Source organism: Piliocolobus tephrosceles, chromosome 13, assembly GCF_002776525.5.
Source record: "Piliocolobus tephrosceles isolate RC106 chromosome 13, ASM277652v3, whole genome shotgun sequence".
In the NCBI taxonomy this organism is placed as follows: domain Eukaryota; kingdom Metazoa; phylum Chordata; class Mammalia; order Primates; family Cercopithecidae; genus Piliocolobus; species Piliocolobus tephrosceles.
This window is the reverse complement of record NC_045446.1, coordinates 109952372-109974854: the sequence shown is the minus strand read 5'-3', so window position 1 is coordinate 109974854 and position 22483 is coordinate 109952372. Positions and strand designations below refer to the sequence as shown.

At 48.3% G+C, this 22483-nt stretch overlaps 1 protein-coding gene across 4 annotated transcripts in view; it reads right to left on the bottom strand.

The window, feature by feature from the left end:
* Positions 1-22483, bottom strand: part of POU2F3 (POU class 2 homeobox 3) — an 83466-nt gene that overhangs the window by 6792 nt on the left and 54191 nt on the right. For 2 of the 4 annotated variants that reach the window (XM_023208062.3, XM_023208065.2), the window contains 7 exons: positions 15191-15316; positions 13845-13947; positions 10898-10980; positions 7965-8147; positions 7392-7533; positions 5577-5713; positions 3647-3808 (listed from right to left, as the gene is read on the bottom strand). In XM_023208062.3, the coding sequence (XP_023063830.1) occupies positions 3647-3808; positions 5577-5713; positions 7392-7533; positions 7965-8147; positions 10898-10980; positions 13845-13947; positions 15191-15316 (936 nt within the window). Of the gene's footprint in view, positions 1-3646; positions 3809-5576; positions 5714-7391; positions 7534-7964; positions 8148-10897; positions 10981-12168; positions 12216-13844; positions 13948-15190; positions 15317-22483 lie in introns of all 4 variants that reach the window. The other 2 variants (XM_023208064.2, XM_023208063.2) reach the window with 2 other exon arrangements.

Here is a 22483-nt window from a genome sequence, read left to right as displayed (position 1 = left end):
GGGAGAACGTACTACTTCCCATCTGCTCTAAATAAAGCCCAATCTTTCAAGATTCCAAAGTTCCTATGACATGACCCAAGTTTCCTAACAAGGCCTACAATGCCCGACATAATCCAGCCCCTGCCTACCATTGCACCTCCTCATTCACACCCGCACTGCCTGGTGTCCGACATAATCCAGCCCCTGCCTACCATTGCAGTCTCCTCATTCACACCCGCACTGCCTGGTGTCCAGCCCATTCTGGCCTTCTATGCTTCTTTCCGCCTGCCCCACCCCACCACCCACCTGAGAACCTTTGTACATGCTATTTCCTCTACCTAGAATATTCTTCCCTGCCCTCACTCCTCCCTGCCTCCCCAGCTCAGACACTTTCCCTGTTAACATCAATGGTGACATTCATTCTTCTGGTGTCAGTTTAAACATCATTCCTCAGAGAAGCTCCTGACACTCTGGACTAGGTTAGGCACCTCATATACCTGTACCTCTTCTCTTAAGCCTTCATCACAAATAGCATTTGTTTAGTATCTGTTTTGCTGCTACACTGTGAGCAGGGATCACGTGTGCTGTTCACCACTGGAGCCCCAGTACCAAACATATAGTAGGTGCTCAGTGAATGCTTAAGGAAGAAATAATGAGTGACCATCATGTTGCCTCCAACTTAGCATGTTCAATGATCCCTTACAGAGTTTAGGGTACTTCAGCATCCATGGCCCATTATGATCCCACATCAGCCCCTCTAATTTTAATCCTGAACCCTTTGCTCTAGCCAGACTGAAATGCTTGCGATTTCCCAAATGCATCATGTGGTTTTATAATTCCATGCCTTCAGGCTGGGCGCGGTGGCTCACACCTGTAATCCTAGCACTTTGGGAAGCCAAGGCGGGCAGATCACTGAGGTCAGGAGTTTGAGACTAGCCTGGCCAACACGGTGAAACCCTGTCTCTACTAAACATACAAAATTAGCCAGGCTTGGTGGTGGGTGCCTGTAATCCCAGCTACTCTGGAGGCTGAGGCAGGAGAATTACTTGAACCCAGGAGGTGGAGGTTGCAGTGAGCCTAGATCGCACCATTGCACTCCAGCCTGGGCAAAAAGAGCAAAACTCTGTCTCAGAAAAATAAAAATAATAAAAATAAACAAAAAATAAAAAAATTCCATGCCTTCTCACAGGCTGTTCCTTCTGCCTTGTACACTACTCTTGCTAATTACTAATCTGCTCTCCAAACAAATTAGATATTCACCCTCCCGGGCCCCGTTCTGATTTGGGCATCTTTCCTCTTGGTTCCCAGGGCGCTCCTATGGGGCTCATTCCTGCCCAACACTCCTCACATCTACTTGGTTGTAGTTTCTTGCCTTTTCTGGTCCCCCCTTTTCAGTTTCTTCCCTGATCCTCTTCCTTTGCCCATCTCGCAAAAGCTGGTGGCATGGCCTTTGCTCTTTGCTTCCTCTACATAAACTCCATAGGCGAGTTCCTCCTCACCCAGGATTTCAACCACCACCTGCACACTTGTGACTCCCTAGTCCGTGTCTCCATCCCAGCCTTCCAGTCTCACTTCCAGACCCATAATCTCAAGTGCCCAAGGACATTCCCACATGGGTGTCCTGCAGCCTCACTGTACATCATGATGACATAAGAACTGAAATCATCACTTCTTGCCACTCCCAAGCCATCTCCTCCTGGTTTGCTTGTTCTGTAAATGGCAATACCATCTACCCAGTCAGCCCAGCCTGAACACCAAGAGTCATTGCAGAGGATTCCCTTTTCTTCTCCCTGCCCTCATCCAGCTTTCCATTCATTAACCAAGACCTTCTAATGATTTCTTGAATCCCTCCCACCCTCCTCTTTCCTACCTCCTGGGGTTGCTTTGCCCTCAGTCTTTCTCTACTGGCTACCTGCAGTCCCATGCTAACTGGCCTCCCTGAAACCCATCTTGGGCCTCTCAAGCCATCCTTTATCCTGCAGTCAGAGTGATCATTCAAAAAAGAGAAATGATCATGCCAATATCCTGTGAAAATCCTTCAGTGATTCCCCCAAACCTTCAGTTCCTCAGCATTGTGGACAATCCCTACACAGTCTGGCCCTTCTGATCTGTCCAGCCTCATCTTTCAACACTCTTCCTCATGGAACCACTTGCAGTTCTGTGAGCTTGCCACACTGTCCCTGCCCCTGGGAGAGCTCCACCTACATTTATTTGCCTCTCATTCCTCTTCGTCCTTTAGACTCAGCTCAGGTATTAATTATCTCCTTGGGGAAGCCTGTCCTAACCACCAGCTCCCAAGGCTGGTTAGCTGCTGCTCCTAAGTTCTCCTGAAGAAATGATCATGCTGTTTTCCATTCGTTTATTTACCTGCTCCTCTGCTAGGCAGTGAGGTCCTCTGGGACAGGGAGGAAACAATATTTATCTTTGTATCCCCAGCACTTGGCACAATATATACAAAGTAGTCGGTAGCTGGTTGGTGAAAGAATCAACAATGGTGTAGTTTTGGGGAAACAGCTGTGTCCCACCCTGACAAGGCTGCATTTCACCCATCTTAGAGTGTGAAAGACTGAAGGGCAGCATCGTTCTCCCCAACTCCCTTAACCTTCAACCATCATCATCCCCAGAGAAGAAGCTTCCCACACCCACCCTCCAGGTACCATTTCTCCCTGCATGGAGGAGGTATTTCCTGCTCCCTAAACTTCATGGTCTGCCTAGAACTTCAAGTTGTTCCCAGCCCTGGCTTCTCCCTTGAACTCCAGAGTCACAGATATAACTCCTTCATACTTACTCTCGGATGCCTTGTAGGTATGTCCAACTTAATATGACCAGCCCCAAATTCTTAGCTTTTTTCCTTGAACTTGCTGTTCCTGCAGTTTTCATCATCTCAAAAAAATGGCAGTGCTTTCCAACGCACTGCTCAGGCCAAAACCCTTTTAATCATCTTTGCTTCCTTTCTTGTATTCCGTATCTGAGCACATCATGCGGCTCCACCGTCAAAGTCTAGCCAGAATGCAACCGCTTCTCCTCACCTCCATGGCTACCACCCTAGGCCAAGCCTCCATCACACAGCCTGACCACTGTCATTCTCCTAGCTGGTCTCCTGCTTCCACACAGATGATTCCCCACATAGCAGCCCGTGTCAGCCAGCTCAGCCGTCTCTGGCTAGAGCTCTCCAATGGCTTCTCATTTTACCCGAACTGAAAGCCAGGGGCCTTTCAATGGCCTCCAAGATCTTGGGCACTCTGCTTCTTGTTTCTTCTCTGACTTCCTCTCCTACTTTTGGTCACCTTTCTTGTTCTGTCCCCAGCCACACTGGTTGCCTTGCTGTTTCTTAAGCATACTGGATCTTTTCACTTGCTAGGCCCTCTGCCTAGAACATTCTTTCCCCCAGATATCCACATATTTAATTTCCTGATAACTCTAGGTCTCTGTTCACATACTCTTATCAGGGAGATCCTCTCTGACCTCCTTACTGAAAGAGCATCTCCCCACTATCCCCTTCTATTCCCTCGCCCTTCTTTAGTGTTCTTTATACTATATTCTATACAGCATCTCTTTGCTTATTTATTAACTGGATGCTCCCCCTCTTCCCTGCAGCCACCACTTTCCCCTCCAAGCATCATGTTCCTCCAGTTCTTGGCAGACAGTGTGGTTCCTGGCCACTCACCAGCCGGGAATTGTAGACAGGTGGTTTGATGGGTGTGGCCACAGGGCAGTTGATTCGCTTCTCCTTTTGGCGTCGGTTGCAGAACCAGACTCTCACCACCTCCTTCTCCATGGACAACTGCTCTGCAATCATGGTGATCTCCTCCGAGCTGGGTTTTGGGTTCTATAGGGACCGAAAGGACAGAGTATGGTCAAGAAAAGGGAATCAGGGGTGGGGAACAGAGGTCCCAAAGAAACAGGATACAACTATACATGGATCAAAAGCTTTAGAGTCAGACCTAGGATGAAATACTGGCTCTTTCACTTACTATATGTCCTTAGGAAACTTTCTTCACCTCTCTGAGCCCGTCTTATCATCTATGAAATGAGAATAATCATGCCCACCACATAAGATTATTGTGGGAATTAAATGAGAAAATGTGTGTAAACTGCCAAGCACAGGGCCTGACACAAAGTAGGCTCTCCATAGATGTAGGCTGTCTTTCCTTTCTTCATGAGTTCGGAGGAGAGGAGTCCACGCATGAGTTACGTGGGGCAGGCAGAGTCCCCAGAGCTGCTGCTCCCTTCTGTGTTCTTCCTTATAATCTGATAATCTGATGTCCTTCTCCCTGTCATTTCTTTTTTTTGTTTCTTTTTTGAGATGGAGTCTTGCTCTGTTGCCCAGGCTGGAGTGCAGTGGCACGATCTCTGCTCACTGCAACCTCCGCCTCCCAGGTTCAAGCAATTCTCTCTGCTTCAGCCTCCCGGGTAGCTGGGATTACAGTGATGTGCCACCACGCCCAGCTAATTTTTGTATTTTAAGTAGAGATGGGGTTTCACCATGTTGGGCAGGCTGGTCTTGAATGCCTGACCTCAGGTGATCCACCTGCCTCGGCCTCCCAAAGTGCTGGCATTACAGGCATGAGTCACCGCCGCCTGGCCTGCCTTGTCATTTCTTCCTGCCCTCTTGCCTCAAAGCAGGAAATGAGAAAGCTAAAACATGTGGACCCATCAGGACTGTGGCACAGCAATACATGCTACGCGGGTGCCACTCCCTTGTTCTGATCCCTCGCACCTGGTCTTTAGCTCTGGCCACTTTCCCCCGCTCCTATACCCTCCCTTAACCTTGCCACTCTAGGAAGCCTAAAAAGAAGGAAAAGCCAGTTCTTGTCATTCGGCTAGCTGGATGTGGGCAACAAATCTTTGAGCCAAATATGCAAGGAATCTGCCGGAGGGGCAGCAGTCCTGGAGGCCTGGGGCCTTTGGAGATGTGTGGTACCCATGGGGCTGGGATCTAAGGGAGCCTGGCTAGGTGCTGGTTAGGCCACATCTGTTTCTCAGCTCGCACAGGGCTCACAGCTTCCACTGGCTCAAAAATATGCTTTTGCTACAAGTTCCAAAAAATGTAGGTGTATTACATGATTACAAGTATCTAAATATACACAGAAAAGAAGGAGTAGAAGGAAATGAGGTCAGATGGCATTTGGTGATGAGTCTTCTTTTTCTTTCTACTTCCTTGTACTTTCCAAATTGCTTACAATAAGCATTTATTATATTTATAATTTGAAAAACATAAAATGTACTGCATAGAAAATAGAGAACTTATATACAATCCCCTGACTTTACTCCTTTACCTCAGCTGGATACAGAGATACACTATGTTCTGGGACCCTATAGTCCGTTCTTTAAATCTCCCAGTGAGAAAAACAAAGAGTCCTAAATAGATGTCAGGGCAAGAAGGGTCACTGGAGGAGGAGGTTCCTGGAATCTGAGATGGCAAGCAGCTTTGCACTCCAATACCTGGGGGCCTGGAGTGGGATAATGTGTTTTCTGATCGTGTCCCAGGGCAGGTCTGAGGTGCTGAGGGGCTGGTGCCAAGCAGCCTGTGCCGTGTCTGCTCCCCCTACCTGTATGAGGCAGCCCACCCATGCCCACCCGAAGGTGCTGCTCACATCTTGAAACCTCTTCTCCAGAGTCAGGCGGATGTTGGTCTCGATGCTGGTCCGTTTCTTTCTCTTCCTTCCAAATACTTCACTGAGGCTGGGGTAGGAGCTGGGCGTGCTCACTGAGGGGTCTGATGGAGAGGACTCTGTGGGGACACGAAGGAGCAGAGGAAGCTCAGAGAAGGGGATGAGTGGCTGGTGCCTTCATGGATTTGAGGTCCAACAACCCTTCCCGATGGGCTCTGCAGTGGCATTTTCAGGGGCATTCCCCTCCCCCAGCAGGGAGCCCAGAACAGACCAAGAATCCCACTTCTTTTCGTTGCTCAGGGCAAAGGCCCTCCGTGGCCCTCCATTGCCTTCTGTGGCCCTCCGTGACCCTCCACGGCCCTCTGAGGCCCCCACAGCAGTGTCTCCAGTGTTTGGGGTCATGGCTGAGAGATGCCCAGGCATCGGTGGCACATGTCGGTGTAAGTGGACACTGGCAGGACTCCTACGAGTAACGCTCGTGAGGCTGCTGTTTACAGATATGCTTGGGTGTGAATACTGAGCGAAATGTGAAATGGGATTTGGAGCCAAAAGCAATGGTACTTCGTGGCAGACTGTTGGTGTTGGAGGCATTTTTGTGTCAGTGCAAATGTTTGAGCTAAGGCTGTAGGGGCCATAGGAGGGATATCCCCGAGGAAGGATTCAGGCATCTGATGAGGACTAGAAATGGTCACAGGGCCCTTCTCCAGAGATTTGAAGACTTTCGGATCATTTCGCTCATTTCAGTGCTTCCATAAATGCTGTCTAATCCTGCCCGTTCCCATGCTTGTGTGTAGAGGCCCTTCCATGGGAGTAACAGCCCTGGCTGGATGCCCCCCCTTTCCTCCCTCTCCCGTGTAACCACCAATCCACGTGAATTACTGAATAGAGCCCAGCCCTGGAGACTGGCTCACTCCCTCTCTCTGCCTAGGCTGGCGGTTCTCAAGAGGGGGGAACTCTGCATCACCACCACTCCCCCTGGGACATTTGGCAGTGTCTGGAGAGATTCTTGGCTGTTTCAACGGGGGTAGATGCTACTGGCAACTAATGGGTAGGGACCAGGGATGCGCAAAACATCCTGCAATGCATAGGCCAGTCCCTGGCAACAAGAATGACCTGCCCTAGGATGTCCATAGTGCCAAGGTTGAGAAGCCCCATCTTATGCTAGTCCCTGCTGCCATACTCTTCCGCTCATTATTCCAAACGTGTGGTCCCTTGGCTTATACTCTTGATCTCCTGGGATGCCTGCTGGCCACCACCCCTCACTGAGTCCTCCCACAAACCCCACTCCTGCTGTCAGGCTTTCCTGACCAAGCGGGGTTGCAGTAAGTCCCTGTCTGCTGAAAACCTACTCAAGAACTAGCCAGGGAAAGACCCTGTGTCATGCCTGTGGTCTCCACCTCCCAGTGAGACCCTAGAGGCTCCGTTGCTCTGTTTCCCTGACCCAGACTTATTCCAGACAGCAATCTGCATAAGTGTGTCTGCTCTGCAGACCCAGACTTTGTCACTGGCAAGTTGTTCTAAGGTCTACGCTGGGTGGGATGGGGTAGGAATTGAATGGGGGCAAATCCTGATGGACACAGACCTAAATCCACATCCTTCTGAGGGCTTCTCAGTAGTCGAGCTGACACTTTCATCTACACTTGCCTGTGCCCTGTGTCTTGTTTCTCCATCGGCTCCAGTCTCAGGAGAAGAAAGGGGTGTTAAGTATCAACTCCCAAAAGCCCCAACATGACAAGTCACTGGCCCTTCCCTGCAGAGCCCTCTAGGGCCCCTGGCATCCGTGTTTGTGAGGCCTACCTGCATCATTCAGCCACTTCTCCAGCAGGGGCTTGAGCTTGCACATGTTCTTGAAGCTCAGGTTGAGGGCCTCAAATCGCGAGATGGTGGTCTGGCTGAAGTCGTTGCCATACAGCTTTCCCATCGCCAGCCCCACATCTCCCTAAGCGTGGGGACCGAGGGGGAGGAACATGAGAGGCAGCCTCCTCCTCTTGTTTGCCCACATCCTGCATGATCCTAGCATCGATCACACAGCCAGCCTGAACCTTCGAGTGCTCACCCATGCTCGGCTGCTTTCCAAGTCTCCTCCCTCTAAGGTGAAGAATCGGTTTCTTTCTCTCCTTAGGCTCTGAGTGGACCATGCCCATGTGCTCAGGAGAGCCAGCCCCTTTTCCACCTCTCATTCTCCTCCACCAGCAACGTCCTCAATTTCCCTACCAATGGCAACTGTGCCCTATTCTCAGAGAACTCAGGGACACAATGAGCTGGCCCCAAACACATCGAGCCTCTGGTCGCTCTTGAAACATGCACTTGGGAAGCCCAGTCTCCAGCCGCTTGGCTCAATTTCTTCTATCTTTTCCCCTAAAACCAAACCTGTGTGAAGCCCAGCTTAATGCGCCTCTGCTTGAAGGTCTTGGCAAACTTCTCCAGTTCCTCGAGGTCACTGGGCTCATCGGCCCCTCCAGAGCTGGGTAGATGCTTGGGCACCGGGAGATGCTGGGATGCTTCCAGGTGGGGTTCTAAAGAGGATCCTGGCAGCCCAGGGCGCCCAACTGCCTGAGAGGAAACACGCCAAGCAGATCCACCACAAAGATCAATAAATAACAATTTCTGAATTTTTTTTTTTTTTACTAATAGGCCCACTTAGAGGATGACAGATCCCTGGATACACCCTGGGTACATTTGAGTCCTATTTTTTTCCAATGGCATGGAAGTAGAAATTGAAGTTTCTATGAATGTATAGCAAATAACTGGAATATCTGGGTAGAAACATCAGGAGTGCAGGATAGGGAGGTGGCCTGAGTTTAGCCTGAACTGAGTAAGACTCACTGTTTGAGTCTTAGCAGGTTACTTCCTCCTTTCAGTTTTCTACCATAAAAGGAGCTAGCAGGGTTGTTTACAAAGATTCCCAAAACAAATCACAGAACTGGACCAAGAAAAGGTTGCTTGCTTTTTTTTTTTTTTCCATAAAGCGGGTAACTGAGGTGTTGAACAGGCATTAACTGAAGATAACAGGAAATATCCAAGAACTCGTGGCCTTCATAAAACTTTCCTGAAATGTCAAACTCTTGTGCATCATTTTACTTTCTAAACCAACATTTTCTTTCATGAAAGTGTTTTGTTTTTAATCAAAGGTATTTTAATCAGTACTTTTATAAAATGCACCTTGATCTCATTTGGGATGTTAGGAGATATTCTTTGTTGTTGTTGTTGTTGTTGTTGTTGTTGTTGTTGTTGTTCTTCTTCTTCTTCTTCTTCTTCTTCTTCTTCTTCTTCTTCTTCTTCTTCTTCTTCTTCTTCTTCCTCCTCCTCCTCCTTCTTCTTCTTCCTCCTCCTCCTCCTTCTTCTTCTCCTTCTCCTTCTGTTTTTTTTTTTTGAGACAGGATCTCACTCTGTCACCCAGGCTAGAGTGTAGTGGCACAATCGCTGTTCACTGCAGCCTCAACCTCCTGGGCTCAAGCCATTCTCCTGCCTCAGCCTCCTGAACAGCTGGGACTACAGGCGTGTGCCACCACGCCTGGCTAACTTTTGTTTTTGCAGAGACAGGGCTTCACCATGTTACCCAAGCTGGTCGTGAACTCCTGGGCTCAAGTGATCCACCTGCCTTGGCCTTCCAAAGTGCTGGGACTACAAACATGAGCCACTGTGCCCAGCCAGATATTCTTTCTTGAGCTTATTTTCATAGGAAAATGTACTCTTAAACCTAGAACCATGTTGTGCCTATTTGGGGTCAGGAATGAATCCAATCTTAAAGACATCTATCATTCCACAAGGATAGAGTGAAATCTGGGCCTAGGGGTCCAGGCACTGTGTCCAGCTCAGAGGGCTAAATTCACCTCTTCTTTCCCTTTTGATTTACTTTGTGTATACTAGGGTTAACATTACTTCTTCTCCTCTGGGATATTTGGGTTTACCATTCAGATAGGCATCCTTATCATGAAGAAGGTGAAAGGACCAGAGAGAAGTTTAGGAGTCTTTCCCCCAATGAAGGGTCTTTTAGTCTGAAACCGTCATGAATTTGGCTCTTATTTTGCAGGGAAGGGGTGTATGAGGAGAGTGTGGTATAGACCAGACCCTCAGGACAAAGCCCCAGTCCTCTTTGAACCTTCCTTTTATTTGTTCTTTCATTTGACAAAGACTTATGGGGCTCTCTGCTAGACCTTCTCCCTCCTTTCATCTCCAATCCACTGGCAACCTGCACTGATTCAACTTCCCAAAACATCTCCTCAATCATCCCCTCTTCTTAATGCCACAACTCTTAAGCCAATCCTTTATGACCCCTCCCCTGGATGATCTTCATAATCTTCTGTGTGGTCTCTCTGCTACCAGTCTCTCCGTGCCAAAATATGATAAGATATGAGAGTTGATCTTGAATATTCTAAGATCTCTTCCAGCTGTAAACCCACGCCAGGAGGAGGTGGAAGAGCCGCTGGTGGTGCTAGTGTCCACATTTCAACCACTAGATGGCGAGCTTCCCCTCCAGGTACTTTTAGTGGCCTCAGCCCTCTCTGAAGGTAGGGCTCTTGGTGAGCCACCCGGCTCTTAGCACAGAGATCTCTGCAGTCATTCCCAACCATTCTGCCCAACCATCTGTGCAGAGCCATCTCATACAGCTGTGCAGGTTATTAACTGTGCAGGGGCACCCAGATCAGGAGAAGAATGGCAGCTAAGATACAGCTCATGCTGCTGTCGCCAATCTGTGCACCCTAGCATGAGACTGCAGCTGGCCAGAAGAAGAGATGCCTTTTTCCTAGTTGGAAAAAAAGGTGCTGTGTGGAACCATGGCAGCTCTGCAAACAACCCCTCTCCCAGACCTCAGCCCACTGGCCTATATATGTGCCCACTGCAGGAGGCAATCTGGAACAGTGGCCCAGAGGTGAAAGGCACGGACTTTGTGGTCTGGGACATCAGGTCTGTGGTATTTTAGTGTCCCCGTTGGCCCCTGAGAGCACCTAGGTAGAGTTCGTGGCCATCTTGGTGTGCCTGAGAAGTTAGCTGAGCCTGGCTCTCAGAGGAGCAATGCTGGGGCCTGTGCAGGGCTGGAGTTCAGTGCCTGGAGCATGAAGGAGGCTGGCCTGGGAGCTGGAATCTCTGGGTTCTAACTATGGCCCCACCAGTGATACTTGGTAAATTGTCCCCTCCTTGCTGTAGCTTGGATTTCCCCTATGCCGATGGACAGTTCCCTGCTGTCTCCTCTCCCCAGAGGGATTAGTATCCTGTTAAAGGGGTAGGGGGGGAACTAGTGAGTTAAACTCAGTGAGAGCTGACACATTCCTAAAGGAAACAGGAAGAATGGGGTTGTTTACCTGGGATGCCAGTCCTGGCCCAGTCTGTGGGAGGAGGAGACTGCTTTGTTGCTGTGGAAAGGGGAGGAGATTTGGCTGCAGACCTGAGTGAAAGGGGAGGGACAAAGGAACAGACAAATAAAATCCAGGCTATTTGAAAGACATGTGCTACAACTTCGGCACCATGATCACTGTCCCGACCCCCTGCCACCTGATCAGGTTTCTCCACCCACCTCAAGTCCCATGGAGAGGCCCTTCTAGCACTGCCAGGCATTGCCACATATAGGTGGAGGCAAATCAGATACAGGGATAAACAGACATGTAAACAGCAGTCCCCAAACCAGTCCTTCCACCTGCCCGCCTGTCTGGAGAGGTGCAGAGGCTGAGGAGGGTCAAGAGGATCTACTCTGGGATCTGGTTACCAGAGCGGAAGAAACCCAGGGAGGGAAGGGATGCGGGGTGGCTTCTGAGAAGTCAAGCTGGGGCTGAGGATTTGGGCTTTCCCTGCAGGAGAAGTAGCTGGGATGGCTACAGAGGCCCAGCCAAATCTGTGAGGATGCCAGACCAAGCAGATACGACCATGCAGCTCTAAAGGGCGGTGGGCCTTAGCCAGAGGCATGTGGCTAACCAGGACGTTTTATACTTGGGAGGGAGGGCTGAGAAATGAGGGAAAGTCCAGGGCTGAGCCTCTGGAAACTCCCTTGGGCAGTATGCATTATACCTGCTTCTCCATCCTCCCCAAGAAAATTGTACATGAAGGGCTCTGCCTGGTTGGCGGCTCACTCTCCCAGCAGGAGTGGGGCCATCAAACCGCCAAAGCAGACAATGGGGTTGGTTACCCCAACTGCTTGTCACTCAACAGCACCTTGGGGTGTCTGTGTTCCCTCGGCTGTTCTGGGTCACAGTGTACAGCATCTGCTGATGTTGACCTTTATGCTTTTCAGTCTAAAAAGTCAGGGCTTCATTGTTTATTATCAAAATACATGGGCAAGAAATCTCTTATAAGGAATCCTGAACTGGGAGTTGAAAGGCTTGGGTAGTAATGGCAATTCTGGCATGGCAGTTGAAATGGATACAGCCTTTTCACGTGCATTATTTCAAGTGACTCTCAATAATCTCATGAGGCAGAGCCTTGCTATTATCCCATTTTTACAGAAGAGGAAATGGAAGCTCAGAGAGGTTAGGTCACTTTCCCAAAAACACACAGTTAGTAAGTGACTTTTTGAAAAACCAGTCAATTTTTCTGACTCCAAATTTGGAAGTGTCTTCCCACCACTGCATCATACACTGACCTAGTTGGTTATATGCCTGGGTGATTTTCATGTCACTCTCCAGTCTTCTGAAAACAAATTAAACTGTTACCTTCCCTTTTCCATTCAAGGAGTATGATGTTTATTGTTTAACCAAAATAAACACTTAAAAATTCAAATAGGGGCCGGGTGCGGTGGCTCAAGCCTGTAATCCCAGCACTTTGGGAGGCCGAGACGGGCGGATCACGAGATCAGGAGATCGAGACCATCCTGGCTAACATGGTGAAACTCCATCTCTACTAAAAAAATACAAAAAACTAGCCGGGCGTGGTGGCGGGCCCCTGTAGTCCCAGCTACTCGGGAGGCTGAGGCAGGAGAATGGTGTAAACCCGGGAAGCGGAGCTTGCCGTGAGCTGAGATCTGGCCACTGCACTCCAGCCTGGGCGACAGAGCGAGACTCTGTCTCAAAAAAAAAATTCAAACAGGGTCTCATTCATCACCATAGTATTCTGAGGTGCCTTGGGAACTAAGCATAGTGACTCATTTGTGCACGAGCTAAGGGCGGAAGGCAGAGTTGCATTTTGTTTGGATTCTGGATTTCCAAAGCCTCTACCTGGGATTTGCCACAGGAGAGAGTTTATGCTTCCTCAATCACTTTTTTTTTTTTTTTTTTTTTTTTCGGAGACAGAGTCTCTCTCTGTCGCCCAGGCTGGAGGGCAGTGGTGCAATCTTGGCTCACTGCAACCTCTGCCTCCCAGGTTCAGGTGATTCTCTTGCCTCAGCCTCCCGAGTAGCTGGGATTACAGGCTTGCACCACCACACCTAGCTAATTTTTGTATTTTTAGAGGAGACAGTTTTACCATGTTGGCCAGGCTGGTGTCGAGCTTCTGGCCTCAAGTGATCTGCCCACCCCCTCCTCCCAACATGCTGAGATTACAGGCATGAGCCACCGTGCCCAGCCAACCCTCCATCACTTTTGACCCTGGCTGGTGGAGATGGGAGTGGGACAGGCAGCACAGCGTGATGGCCAAGAGTATGGGTCTCAGCTAAACGGTTCTGGAACTTCCCAGTTGGTCACCAGAGGCATAATAGGACTACCTCCTGCACAAGGTTATTTTGAGGAATGTCAGAAAAATTACTCAGCAGAGCTCCTGGCACATCATGCTCAAGAAATGTTAGCTATTTATGAATAGTTCAATCTATTTGCTCTTGGCCAGGGAGAAGTTCTCTGGTTGTAATTTCCCTGCCAAAGAAAACCTGAACACCCTTTCTACAACCTGTGGGTGGCACTGCTGCTCTCTCCAAACAGAATCACAGCCAGGCTTCCAGGCAGCAAGTCTGAATCTGTGTCCAGGAGAGATTTCCAAGGAATGGGTACTTGTCTGTACTGCATTTCCCAGGGCGCTTCCCCTCCCTTGTACAGCACAGCTCTCCTCCACGCCTGCACCTTCCGTCTCCACTCACCAGGAAATTGAGGAGGTGGGCCAGACCACCCAAGAGGAGGCCGGGAAGGGGAAGCAGAGAAGGAGACTAAGCCTGCAGGAGCATTGCCAGGGTCCCTTCCTCAGACTCTGGGGTGGATAAGTAGGTCTTAATAGCAGATGGGTGACTGACTGATGCATGCTCTCCAATTAGGCCCCCTCACCCAGCAAAAAGCAGCAGCAGCAGCAGTCCACTTGACTGGACTTGGTCTATGTGGAAAACCTCAGGGTTCTTACCTTGTTGCCCAGGCTGGGTCTGAGATAGCAGGAACTGGGATACAGACTGTAAGTGGCCGGGAACCAGCACAAGCTGCTGGAGCGGATGGAGGGAAGCCATGTCCTACACACGAAGAGATACACATACATCACAGAATTTACAAGCTGGGGACATCAGCCCCATCTGCCTGCCACACATCTGTCCCAGGGGTCTCCAGACTTGGAGACTGTGCAGGCTGACCTTGCTTTATGCCACTGTGTATCCCCAGTGTCTAGCAAATAGTACGTACTCCATTAATGCTGGTATTGTTACAGCTTCTGCCCTCAGCCTGGGAGTCCTTACAACATATTGTTACTTAACCCTTGCCTCCTGAGTTAATTTTTTTATGTGTCAGTCCTGTCTCCCAACTAGACTGTAAAATGCCCTGAAGGCAAAGCCTGGGTATGACCCGTCTCTCAAAGTTTATCCTGGAGATAACATGCAATTCCCAACAGTCCCAATTCTTTTTTAATCTCAAGCCACTTGATGATGCTAAAAGCCATGCCTCGGCTGTTTCCTGGGCCTGAATCTTTCGTGGAGGGTGTCCGGGTGGGAGTTGTGAGGTGGAACAAGCTATTCATTCTTAATAAAACCCATTTAGTTAAACAAAAAGTCCAGGATTTCTCCTACCAGCCCAGGACATGGGACTAATAATTCCGATGCTTGGGGGATCGGGGAGTCCTCCGCAATGGAGACCCCGAGCTCTGTGCCCCATGGGGTTGAGCTAAGGTTTGTGCACAGAGAGAAGACCTGAGAAGCCTTGCTGAATGGAAGGTGAAGGGACGGATCCACATTCTTATGTGTTTCCAGAAAGGAGTGGTTCTTTCTCCCCCAGGTGATTCCTGCTGAGAAGAGGTCTCATCACATGAACGCCCTCCCGGACCTTGGCTGTTACTAGCTCAGACGCCTCTTTCTTCCCCCACCAGCAATCCATTCTAGTTTGGCTCTAACATAAAACCTTAGGGGAGGCAGAGTGGGCCCACTGGGGACAGAAACGTTCTCTAACCGCAGCAGCTGTCAACCTAGGATTCCCCTGGATGTGGCTGGCAGACACCAGCAGCACAGCTGGTAGGTCCTTGCCTTTGGCAAGCCTGGCTCCTTTTTGTCCCCGAGAAGTAGAGGCCTATTTCTTCACATCCCTAGCCAGGCTCCACCTGTAAGAGGACTGTTTTAGAACCCCACTCACAGCCTCCAAATCTCTTTCCCACATTGGCTGCAGGGGGTTCTTTAGACTGCTATGGGTTCACAGAGTACCAAGCATGGAAGTCGAACATTTCCCAGAGGGATTGAGTTAAACACACTGGCCCACTGTGAATATCAGGGTTACCTGACATGGGCTGGCATTTACCCCAGACATTTGGTTTCCGGACATCATGGCAGGTCCTTGACTCAGGTGGCATGGCCGATGGGAGAGGGTCTGCTGCAGGGAGTCACTGAGATCTTCAGTTTTAATCTGCAAGTGGCAGCAAGAGGAGAGTGTCAGTGCTGGATCCCATCAGGCAGTCAGAGATGGAAATGGCAGGAAGATCCAGGCAGGAAAGGAGTGACCAGCCTAGAGAGGAGAGAGCTAGCCCAGGGCCTACTGGGCTGCAGCTTACTTTTCCTGCCTGTGTGTGCCCTTCCAGCCAGGGCAGCTGGGCAGAGGCCTCTGTGAGTGGCCCTGAAATGACAAAAACAATGACAGTGTAGTGACTTTCAAAAATAGGGCTCGATGTAGGAATTTGAGACCAGCCTGGGCAGCATAGCAAGACTTCATCTCTAAACTAAAAAAAAAAAAAAAAAAAAAAATTAGCCAGGCATGGTGTTACATGCCTATAGTCCCAGCTAGTTGGGAGGCTGAGATGGGAGGATCATTCGAGCCCAGGAGTTTGAGGCTGCAGTGAGCTATGATCATGCCACTGCACTCCAGCCTGGGTGACATAGTGAGACCCTGTCTCTTAAAAAAAAAAATGGATTACATTCTTAGAAATTCTGAGATGATATTCTTTTTTTCTTAGGAGGAAGAATGTTAAAATTTATTTAGGACAGGATAGTGACCCTAAACAGTATTCTTAAAACTCTTCACCTCACAGAGTAAAAAACTGGCAACCCTTTACTGATCTCCCCCAAATTCTGTATTTTATTTTCTTCAATGGAATCTCATCTATGAAACCCCAAAGTCTGGGCACCACTGATCTGGAGGAGTCTCCCTTCCCGTCTCGTTTGTCTCCACACACTCCATCCTCTGTGTCTGCCTCTGCAGCTGGCCCCCTTCACCTGTATGGCTTTGGTGACAGTCTTTGCCTGTCTTCCTACAGGTGAAGGCACGTCTCCCTCACAGCCAATGCTGTAGTTACAGCCTGAGGGGCCCATGGTGGTTTCCAAACTCTCTCCAGTCTCTACCACCCTGCAATGACAGCACTAACCGCCCACGCGTGGGCTTCCCAGGTGTCCCAGGGCAGGGCAGGAAGTGCTGCTTCTGCCCACTCCTCCTCCCATCCCAGGAAAACTACCCTCTTGCAGCTTTTCAGGAAGTCCCCTGGGAGGGTGTCCACGTGACTTTAAATTCATATAATGTGATGGGGGCACAAGCTTTAGACCATAACTTATAAGAGATATTGGGAAGACATTCCTCTGAGGACATCTGGTTGTTCGCTATCCAGATAGAAACTCTTGGCCATAGAGATGCTGGCTTAAACCATTTCCTTGGTCTACACTGCGAATATCACTGACATCCTGGAATATCTTCTGTTTGTGTTGTTTAATCTAAGTTAAAAGTTCAGACTAACAGCTAAACTTGTGCTTAATCCTTTCAGGAAAAAAATGGTGCTTTGGATCACTAAAGAAATAATTCCTTATAAACAGCTCTATTATAAAGACACATGCACACGTTATGTTCTTCGCAACACTATTCACAATAGCAAAGACATGAAATCAACATAAATGCCCGTCGATGATAGATTGGGTAAAGAAAATGTGGTATAGATACACCATGGAATACTATGCAGCCATAAAAAAGAATGAGATAATGTCCTTTGCAGGAACGTGGATGGAGCTAGAGGCCATTATCCTTAGCAAACTAATGCAGGAACAGAAAACCAGATACCACATGTTCTCGCTTATAAGTGTGAGCTAAATGATGAGAACACATGGATACAGAGAGGGGAACAACACACACTGGGGCCTATTGTAGGGTAGAAGGTGAGAAGAGGGAGAGGATCAGGAAAAATAACTAATGGGGTACTAAGCTTAATATGTGGGTGATGAAATAATCTGTACAACAAACTCCCATGATACAAGTTTACCTATATAACAAACCTGGACATATACCCCGAACTTAAAATAAAAGTTAAATAAAATGAAAAAAGAATTCTCTTTGGCTGGACAATTGGGAAGATCCTACTGACATTAGAGACTGAGTAGGTAGCTAATGTCCTAAATATGGTGCCTTTCACATGGTGAAAACCCAATGAACATTAATTGAACAAAAGACATAAACAAAACCCATTTCTCTACAGTCTCCAATGAGGTACAGGGAAGAAAATGTTGAACAGGCGCATTAAATGCTGACCTTGTTTCTAGCCCTAACTCTGACTCTAATTTACTACGTAATCTTCAGCCTCCATGGGACTCAGCCTCTATGGAACACAGTTTCCCCATCTCCCGTATGATAGTCCATGATTTTTCTCCCTATCTGTCAACAAATGGAATTACGAATTCCAATTCCCTAGTGTATTTGGTAGACCTGGCCCATCGAGGTTGCTGCTGTGTTCTTAGATAAAGCAGATCTAAGTAACACAAAAAGCCCTGGTTGCAGAGAAATTGGTAAGAAGATGGTTTCAGGGACAGTCTTTGGAAATCATTCCTCTCACTTAAGGAGACTATTATGGAACTTGGGAAGCAAAGAGAAGGAAGGGGGAGAGATGAGAAATAGCACTGTAGGGGCAGAGGGTTAGATTTTCAGAAAACTCAAAACACATGGCTGCCTGGGCGTTGTCTCTAAGAGCCCCACTTCTTTGCCCCATGCCCCTTCAGCTGTGCCCATCCACACTTGGCACCTCTAAGAAACTCTGGTGTCCTAGTTCTTCTCCCCAAAATTAGAGTTTCCACATCCTTAGATTTCAGGAAAACATGTCTTAGCAAGTTTTTAAAAACTAGAAATGGATGATAAACTACTTATTTAAAAATGACCACCACCACTACAACTTTAAGGTTTACTCTGAGAGGGGATTTTACTTAAGCCAGGCCTTTGGGGCCCCACCTCTTCCCTGCATAACCTCCTCCTGCCCCCAGGCATCCGTCATCCCAGAGGGTACTGGGGAGGCAGGATGGAGGAAGGGGGACAGAGGGAGAACGTGGAGCACTGGAGGTAAAATCAAGCTGGTGGAACAGCCTCTGGCAGCTTGGCCCAGTTCCATCTCGGAGGCAAGTGGCAGGGCTCCTCTGTAGACTCATTATGCACAAGGGAGAGATAAGGAGAGGCAGCTATGACAGAGCTTGAAAACATGTGCTTTGCCTCCAACCTGGGCGCTATCTGTTAGAATCTGTGCCAGGTCTTCCTGCAACACTTAATTTCAGAAACCAGCGCCATCATAAAAGAAAACGCACCCTTTCATCTGCTTCCTGGATCAATTGCCCTTCAAACTCTTTGGGGGGCACTCCCGACCTCCCAGTTGTAAAAATGAAGGGTGTGATAGCAGAAAAGCCCTTTGGGTGTTAGTTTGGGGCTTTCTGACAATCCTCTGTATTATTTTTTTTTTTAATTTTTTGATTTTTTTTTTTTTTTTTTGAGACAGAGTCTCGTTCTGTTGCCCAGGCTGGAGTACAGTGGCATGATCTTGGCTCACTGCAACCTCCTTTTCCCGGGTTCACGCCATTCTCCTGCCTCAGCCTCCCAAGTAGCTGGGACTACAGGCGCCCACCACCACACCCAGCTAATTTTTTGTATTTTTAGTTGAGGCGGGGTTTCATCATGTTAGCCAGGATAGTCTCGACCTCCTGACCTCGTGATCTGCCCACCTCAGCCTCCCAAAGTGCTGGGATTACAGGCGTGAGCCACCACACCTGGCCGCATTAATTTTTTCTGATTTGTTTGACCGACATTTTACTCTTTTATAATTTTATTTATTTATTTATTTTTATCTTCTTTACAGTTCCTTTGGATATGGAATATTTTATTTTTCATAATTCATTACCCTCTGGGTGTGAAGACCTGATAGTAACCCCAAAAGAAGACAATCCTGAACAAACCAAATTGAAAGACAACAAAGGACACTGCTTTCTTGATGACAAGTTCTCAAATCTCAGCTTTGATCAGTGGTCTCTATTAGCTGAGCTCAACAGGAAGGAGGAAGGGTACATTGACAATTCCCATGGCCTCCAACAGACATCTTTGACATTCTCAGGGATTCAGAAATGAAGAAATTAAGAAATAAAGTCTTCTTGAATTTACAAAAATCCCTTTTTACAGCTGTTAAGGGGAAAAGGCTGGAACCTTTCCAGGCAACTGGGTGTTGGCTGTGGATATGGAAGATGAGATAGAGAGACTTCTGTTGGATCCCATTGACTTCTAATGTGAGAACCGGAGGCAAATTGGACGAAAACCCAATTTCCCCCGTGCTTGTGAAAACCCAACCAAACCCACAGCCTGCCTGGAATCAAGAAGATCATCTCCAGGGTCTCTTTGGCAGTTCTTCTCACCCAAGTGGAGGGCTTCTCCAGACTTTACTTGGGATGGACGCATCCCTGGAGACGCGAGCCACCACAGGGTGCTCTGCCCTGCCACAGCCACTGAGCAGCCTGTCCAGCTATTGGACAAGCTTTGTTGTTTAGGATCTTCTCCACCCACTGTGCTGTGAAAGGTATTACACTGAGTCTTAGGCAGTGATCAGGGAGGTAAAAAGGTATTAGGGATGATTATCTTTTCTGATCCCAGTGAACTCTCTGACATTACTTAATTTAGAAAGCAGTAGTCTCATTCTGGAAGGAGAGAGCCCCTTCCAAGGAGGTGGAAGCCCTTTCTACATCCCTCCTTGGCTTTACCTTCATAGCCAGGAGGTGTGAGGAAAAGTGTTCACCCTTCCATCTCACAGAAGCTCAGAGAGCTTCAGAGATGGGTATAAACTCATATAGCAATACCCTGGCAAAACTCTGACAAGAAAGTGGTCTCCTGACCCTCCTCTGGTGCTTTATCTACCAAAAAATACTACACACATCCCAAAGGTAGGAGAGAGAACAGATCATTGGTGATGGAAAAGGTGGCATTCTGGCCCAGACGTACACTGGGACCTCCTTCCTGACCATCTGTTTTGGGTTCATGGGATGGGGCATGGTGGGGCTGGGGTACTCACCTTTAACCCCCTCCCCATGACATTTTCACATGGCCCTCTCTGGGGGAAGACAGCTCAACACTAATGAATATATCACTGGTGATGAAAATGATCAAAGCTGTTGTCCTAGTTGCATAACTCGTTTGTGGAAAGTGTTTCATAAACATTTCACAAGAAGGAGCGTTTCAAAGCGTGAACATCTCCCAACCTGCCTTCAATTACAGACAAGATTTTTTTTTCTTTCTCCCCCCTTCTACACTTCTCCCTAGCAGTGAGGAAGAGTTTCTGTTTTGGAACTGATATATAAAAGATTGGCAAATGCGTTCCTCATGAAAACATTTTAAAAATATATTCCAAGTGGTGGAATGGGGCAGATGGGTAACTCATCTCAAGTGAACAGGGCTGAAAGTACCCCAAGAGATATCGGCTGCATTTTTGCTTGGGGGATTCTCCCATCTCCATGGCTCTTAGCTTTCCTTAAGAGTCCAAGGCTCCTGCCTCCTCAGATGCCTCTGGGAAGTGCTTGGAGAGATGACCTCATCCAGCCCCTGGACTCTAATCAAACCTATGATATAGCAGCCTAGGTGTGCCTTTGCCCATGCAAACTGGGATTATCACCCTGAGAGCATCAAACACACACACAAAGGAGGGATGGAAGAGAGGAGACATATGGCTCCTAGGAGGCTGGAACCACGTGGGGTTGCTACTGCTGAAAAGACGCTTTCCAAAAAGCCATCCTTCTTTTTCCTGCTTGTGACTACTCTGGAAATGCAACAATCTTATCAGTCATGTTATTTAATGCTTTGTCTTCAGTTCTTAGGACATAGCATTGCTAGTGCTGACACGTGCATGAAAAACCCTATCATTTTAAACCCATAAAAGTTTTCTTCTCCTTCTGGAATATAAATCCCTGAATTCAGTTGTAAAAATGTTGGGAGGTGGCTGTGCCCTCATGGCAGACCCACCCTCACTAATGCTTCATGGTACTCAGGACTTGAATCATTTTAACCAAAGCACTGCTGTGGAGCCCTCCTGAGGCACCTGCAGCATCCTCCCCAGTGGGCAGCTGCTTTCGTGAACCTGATCCCCTCTGAGTCAGCATCTGTTGGTTCTTTTGGTGGCCTACCTGGTAGAAAAGAGGACAGAGCTACCCTCTCTGGTTCTTTGACTAGGGAAAAGTATGACACCGAACTTTTGATTTGCCCCCACAGAAGGCTGTTCTGCCCCTAAATAAGTGAAATAGCAGAAGGAGAAGGTGTGGGAGGGGGAAGAAATGCTAAGCATCAAACTCTGAGAACCGTTTCCAAGCCCAGTGGCTGTTCTTGGGAAGCGTCTAGTATATAAATGCAGTTCAGCATCACCTGGGGTTTTTTTTGTTTGTTTTTAACATATTCCTGCGCTGCTTATCAGGGAAGGGCTTTGCTATCCCCAATGGGGATGATAAAAAAGACATCCAGCAAATAAGCACAAGGCTCAGAATCAATCGGGATCCTGACTTTGGGACCCATTCTTGCCTCCAACTAGTTGCATGACCTAATATGACGTTACTTCACTCATCTCTGTAGTCCTAGATTATTCCTTGAAAATGAAGAGAAATAGACCAGATGAAATTTACTTAAGAAATTTAGGCCAGGCGCAGTGGCTCATGCCTGTAATCCCAGTACTTTGGGAAGCCGAGGTGGGCAGATCACGAGGTCAGGAGATTGAGACCATCCTGGCTAACACGGTGAAACCCCGTCTCTACTAAACATACAAAAAATTAGCTGGGCGTGGTGGCGGGTGCCTGTAGTCCCAGCTACTCGGGAGGCTGAGGCAGGAGAATGGCGTGAACCCGGGAGGCGGAGCTTGCCGTAAGCCAAGACTGTGCCCCTGCACTCCAGCCGGGGCGACAGAGAGAGACTCCATATCAAAAAAAAAAAAAAAAAAAAAGAAAGAAAGAAATTTATAATGTATAAAGAGAGAGTAGGAATACACTTATAAGCATATAAGTATGCTTACTATGTTACAAGACCCATTTTATAGATGAAAAGACTGAGGCTTAAAGATATTAAGAAATTTGCGGCCGGGCGCGGTGGCTCAAGCCTGTAATCCCAGCACTTTGGGAGGCCGAGACGGGCGGATCACGAGGTCAGGAGATCGAGACCATCCTGGCTAACACGGTGAAACCCCGTCTCTACTAAAAATACAAAAACTAGCTGGGCGAGGTGGCGGGCACCTGTAGTCCCAGCTACTCGGGAGGCTGAGGCAGGAGAATGGCGTAAACCCGGGAGGCGGAGCTTGCAGTGAGCTGAGATCCAGCCACTGCACTCCAG